This window comes from Nansenia antarctica (assembly GCF_963989245.1).
Source record: "Nansenia antarctica genome assembly, chromosome: 9".
Classification (NCBI taxonomy): Eukaryota; Metazoa; Chordata; class Actinopteri; order Argentiniformes; family Microstomatidae; genus Nansenia; species Nansenia antarctica.
This window is the reverse complement of record NC_137679.1, coordinates 35,180,375-35,186,453: the sequence shown is the minus strand read 5'-3', so window position 1 is coordinate 35,186,453 and position 6,079 is coordinate 35,180,375. Positions and strand designations below refer to the sequence as shown.

Genomic DNA, 6,079 nt, shown 5'->3' with positions numbered 1-6,079 from the left:
GTATGGCACGATGTGTGTGTGTGTGTGTGTGTGTGTGTGTGTGTATGGCACATTGTGTGTATGTGTGTAGGGCACGGTGTGTGTGTGTGTGTATGGCATGGTGTGTGTGTGTGTATGGTACGGTTTGTCTGTGTGTGTATGGCACAGTGTTTGTTTATCTCCGATTTCTACCTACACCAGCCTCCCCTGTATGAGGAATAGTAGTATGGAGGATGGGGGCGGTCTTACCTGAGGCAGGTGCCGTTGTGGCCCCCAGCTCTGACGCAGGGGTACTCCACTGTCCTGATCTTATTCTCAGGACACTCCTCCCTGTACACATGAGAAAAGTGACAGGACAGCCAGTTGAATGGTTACTGAGTGCTCCCTCTGTTAGCACTATAGGCTAATGTAATTAATGTAATGTAAATTAAATGATATACACGATTAAGATAGGGATGTCTCGGTATGCAAAGAGAGAACACGTTGAGTTTAGGAGAAATTCATAAATCAAATGACCAAGCACGCTAAATGAATGGAATGTCAGTCATCTCAAGCAAGTCAGTGGATACAATCACGCAATACATAATCACAAAAACTAATTACATTATGTCTATCCTACAATCAAACCGTGAAATTTATGTTAACAACATTTCAGTATTTTCATGCACAGTAACAAGCGTGGCCTTCGATCACAGACACACATCACAACCATTACGTAATCATGTAAAGCAGACAGAACAACACATTGTGAAAGTAATACATGCTTGGGTGTGCCGTGCTGCAGCCGTTATAATTGGACTCTTTTGGTGCCAAGTGAGAGAATATGTTTAAAATACTGTAAATAACAATAACAGCAACAGCACAAGTAGAGTGGAGCATTATTCCACAGAAGAACGGATAAATCAATAAAGCCCAAATGTTGTACAGCTAGAATATAACCTCATAATAAATGTTATTGTACATTTTATGCGATGATAATTATATTTATTATTTGATTAGTGTCATATTTATGGCTAGCATTAGGTCTACAAAATCATTTTGTTGAAAAAGAAATGTGTATCTAAATGTGACTTTCTTGGGAAAATAGAAGATAAATCACATTCTTGTTATCGTGTTAACAACGTCCATTTACGTCTGTAATGCTGAGCTAATGGGCAAGAATATCATTTTAAAGCATCTAAAGCAATCAGGTGCCTCAAAGTCCTGTCACATCTGACGTCGGCTACTCTGAGCGCACCTTCACCACATCTGTAATATCAGGTCTGCTCGGCATACTTTTGGCCTGAAACTGCAATTGATTCCGATCGCTCCATTTCGATCTCTTTCAAACTTCAGAACTTAATAATTAGGGTACAATTACATTAACGCGTCTGCTGAAATTAGTTCTGTCAGTGTTTGGTCACATTTAACCAAACAACTTCTCATCTCATTATTGACCATCAATTCCAGCCTTGCTGAAAAGCGGGAGCCTATCGGACATGATAAAAACGGAGGAAATCTTGATTTTACATTCCTTTTGATTTTAAATAATTAAGGAAGAACTTTCATTTGATATCTTGACATTTGAGTGGAAGTTTCAGAGCAGATTCATAATATGACTTACCCAGAAGTGTCCACTCCAAATGTTGTTCTCAAAGAACTGGCACCAGATTCCCAAAGAAAAACAACACAGATACCAAATGGCAGGAGTGTCGCACCGCAAAGCTGACCCATGTCCTCGAACTCTGTGACAGATGCTTTTCTTTATTTGCTGCCTTGAGCACGAAGAAGACGCTAGACTTCTGCAAAAAAACGTCTGTTTTCATTTGTCAATCACGCACGTGTAGCATACTGATTTAAGACTAACAGAAATCATAATCATGCACCAGGAGTCAAACACTTGAGACGGTGAACAACATTAAACACTAACTGCGCTTTTAACTTGTCAGTGGCGCGACGCGTCGGAGTGCGTCGGAGTTCTGTCCCAACTGTTGCGCACTGAATCAGACCCCCTCGAGCGAATCTGGACGTGTTTATGGCCATGCACCGCAATGAGCCCGAGTCCTCTCACTAATCCCCGGCGGAATTACATTCCTGCTTTTAAGAACTGACTTTGCAGAAAGAAAACAGTTTGAAAGAGTATATCTCTCTACACCGTCCTCTCGTGGAGCTAAGTCGCATCCACAATAATTTCTCATCTGTCACTCATCCTCCCTCCCTCCATAGCTACACGTCCATCTTTTAGTATAGACTTCAATATGTGGGGACTGGGGGTACATTTGGTGAGTATATTACAGGAAATAATTTGACTTGACTGATTGTTTCCTATGCTTCAGACATTCACTCTTCATGATCATAAATAGCAAACAAGCTGTAAAATATGCATTAACTGATGCAAAACACTGGTTTTGATGCCTCCGTTTTAAAAGCCCTGACATTGAAAAGTTGTTGATGATAATCCTACATTATTGTTTAACTATAGAAACATCTGTCCCACAGATCAACCGTAATGTTTTTTGTATTATTATCATAATTTAAAATAATAATAGTTGTGCAAAACCGATGTGAAATTATATTGTCAACATGTATATTCGTCACAAATATCTAGTGAACGTTTCCACTCATTTCTTTCTTTGATTTCATAGTTCTACCAAACAAGAGACACATGTTCATACAACACACGCACGCTATGATTATTTTCAAAATAACGACCTGTGAGATGGCAAAACCACACACTCAGTGACAAATTGGATGGGTCAATGATCAAATAACAAATGACACATACTTATATCCAACTATTCCTCCTCTTACTAAACATGTTTGTGTGCTGAATGCAAATTATATCATTATCATTTGTGAATACTTCAGTGCTGGTAAAGGAATTTGTTCTGGGCAGTTTTCAAAGAAAGAGTGACTTGCAGATATTTGACTGTTACCAGACTGACAGCACACTGTTGACCAACAGTTACCCCTGACGACAGCCATGGAGTCTATGGTCAGTGGGGTTGTTAGGTAACAGTTCCCCCTGAGGACAATCATGGAGTACATGGTCAGTGGGGATGTTAGGTAACGTTAAGTTTCAGTTGTCTTCAAGACCCTCTTTTCCCCTTGTCGACTTGTTGGCCACAAGTCAATTGCAACAGATGGTTTTATTCACCGCAAACGAATCCTGCTAAGACTACCCCCGCTTGCCTAACTCACTGAATTAAACTGCTTCCTTGGTCTCCTTTTGTTACATTCCCACTAGAATCAAATAAATGTATAAAATATATAAAAAAACATTATTAAAGAACCACAGAGAAAAGCAATTGTTAAAATGGCAGTCTTCGGTTCGTTACTAAGACCACACAACCCATGCCATTTCATGTTCCCACGGAATAGAGCTCTCTTGGTTTACTTTGGTTTACTTTTTTTTATTTGGTGTTTGTCTATCTGCATAATAGAGAAATAGTTGTCAATGTGTTTTTCATCGAGAGCTGGGCCCACAACTGCACATTAAGATGCAGCAGTGTTCTCAACTCAACTGCATGTCACATTCTCTGGATGAAACGATGGATGAAGCAGTCCAGAGAATGCAGCAGATAGTACAGATTAATATATCAAAAGCTATGGCTGAAATGATGGTTACGGCTCTGCACGTTTGTATAACACATACTCAATGTCAGCTATGTCTTTGGAGATGGTTGTTTTACCCTCGATCCCATAGACTAGACTAGGCCACAGTCCCCATGTCCACTTGTTCCCTGCTAGCCCACAGACCAAACATTGCTTGAAAAAGAGGCACGCTGAAACACCATCATGTGTAAATCAAACAGTGAAAGCAGATGTATGTTAGTTTTCTCGATGGACTAAAGTGAAGTAAACCGCTTTCCACAGCCACTTCATATTTATATCAGCTTATTCAGTTATCTATTTGATTTGTGTATATTTATGTCAAAGAAACCTAGCCTCGTCCAAAACTGTCATGGGATGATATACAGCAGGGGGTATGTGTGAAGCAAGCTTGGCGTGTGTGTGTTCCTCCTTAGTGTAGTGTTCATATGCAGCAATTCCCTGTCTATTTGTATTGTGTCAGTGTCGCTTAGAAACCCTGGAAGATACAGCTATCGTGAGTCCACCACGCAGTAAACACCTGACAACTCCAACCAGATATCACACAAGCGATTAATCAGTGTCACAAGTAGTTATGTATGTGAAAAATGGCTCTCTCTCAAATTAAACATTACATCTCGACCAATGTTGACCCGGACTTATGCAATATTTGGAGGCGCACTGTCTGGCTCGGCGAGATTGCTTCTCAAACTAATGGGGAATTACTTTGTGTTTAACTGGCCAATTATGCAATGACCTTGGACGACCTTTGGAATTTTTGGTGTTGTTTTTGTGTGTAATCTGAAGGATAACAGACATGCACAGTACAGCAGCAAAGGGGGTTGCTTAAACTATCAAACAGACCGCACACATTCTCTCCTTTTGGTCTTTATTGGGCCCCCATTGTTGCATTTGTGCAGGACCTGATACGATACTTTCTTTCCAGGACCTGAAACCAGCGTGAACCTGGGTCCTTTAAAGTACGGAGACAAGGCCAGGACTCATAAAAAAAGACAGGGCCATCACCTCTCGTTGTTTAATGAAATTCAAACTGTAGAAATTCTGTTTCTTTTCTTGAGTTGATTTTCTACTTCTAATCAAGTCCAGAAGGTGTTCCTGACAGTGGAACTAATACTTTAGTGCGATTTACAAGATTTGCGTCCTCCCTTATCCTGCCTATGTTCGGCCTGTGGCTCCCAGATGTGTCTCCGCAACGTTTTCTCCCCCAAACAGTGATTTATTGACACTTCTCCTCTGCAAGTGCATGGAGTTTCCTAGGGGTCCGGAGTGAAAGCTCTAGCCAAAAAGCTGAACATGTGATAGAATCCATATTTATGGCTTAGTTGAGGAGCAATGACAGCGAGAACCGAGAGGAATGACCCTGCTATCGTCTCTAATCTGGTTGGCATCTTTTACAGACGACACTGCAATGAAGAAACCCTCTAAATGAGTGGGGTTCGACTGAGTTTCGAACACGGGTCTCCTGCGCGGAAGACATGCCGTAGCCTGCGAAGCTAAAACCTCCCTGAGCGTAAATGTCTTCGGGGTTTCAGACAAGGTTACTCATTATGGGAGAGTGGTTACAACTCTAACTAACCTACACACCTTAACTTATAGAGCTCCTCTGTTTGGTTTTAACTTACCAACGCTGCGATATGATTGGAGTGTCCCCACCACTTGACCACTCCAGTTCTATCCCTCCTACACATGTTCCTCTGATTTACCCCACGTCTGAGACCTCCCCAGCCCCCACAGGTCCTCCAGACAGCAGCCAACAGCCAGCATCCAGCAGCCCGGAACAGAGTCTCACAGGGGGAATGGCCGATCGACACGATTCAGACCTCATCTGGATCCCAGGCACTCTGGTCAGCCATGTGCTGTGGACCATGATTCATTAAACTCGGCCCCAGATGCTGATGCTGTAATGATGAGGCTCATGAAGAGAGAAATGTGGGACAAAATCAGATGAAATCAGTGACAGAAATACACGTTGTCAATTCTCATGAGTCAGTCCAGGCAAAGTGGATGTTGTGATAACACTGTCTCCACGGCAGCCACAAATACTCTCAATGTTTCCGCGCTTGAGCCTGAGCCTGGAGAGCCAGATGGGCCGGAATTTGCAATTTTGGGGATATTCCATTGGCTCATAAGCGGCAGGCAAACTCAATCAAACACAGAGATGCTTCGATTTTGAAATTGTGTTTGAAATGATTTCTACAATAATGTGAAATGACTACTACAATATTTGAACCCAGGTCGGTGAGTGCACGTGACAGAAGATGGTTCCACCAGCTGTAAGGAGGAGACTAGGATCAGTGAATCAGAGGGACCGGTACAGGACCGTCTGACAGTAGCACCAAGGCCAGGCACTGAGGTCTCACTTTGTGTGTGTGCAGTGATCGGTGGGGCTTCATGGAGCGAGGAGACGGCTATGTCTGGAATGCATCTCCGCATGGCCATGACCCCCAGGGAAGGAGAGATTACTGCTCTCTCTCTCCATCTCTCCCTCCCTCCCTCTCTCTCTCGCCCT

General features: G+C 42.5%; 1 protein-coding gene across 1 annotated transcript in view; it reads right to left on the bottom strand.

Moving 5' to 3' along the window:
- The window catches only part of LOC308164855 (uncharacterized protein), a 19,770-nt gene extending 17,932 nt beyond the window's left edge, over positions 1–1,838 (bottom strand). Inside the window, exons 1-2 of the mRNA XM_080538906.1 lie at positions 1,583–1,838; positions 229–309 (exon numbers count right to left, since the gene is read on the bottom strand). Coding sequence (XP_080395032.1) covers positions 229–309; positions 1,583–1,692 — 191 coding nt within the window. The 5' untranslated portion in view covers positions 1,693–1,838. The remainder of the gene's footprint in view (positions 1–228; positions 310–1,582) is intronic.
- Between the last annotated feature and the right edge of the window lie 4,241 nt (positions 1,839–6,079).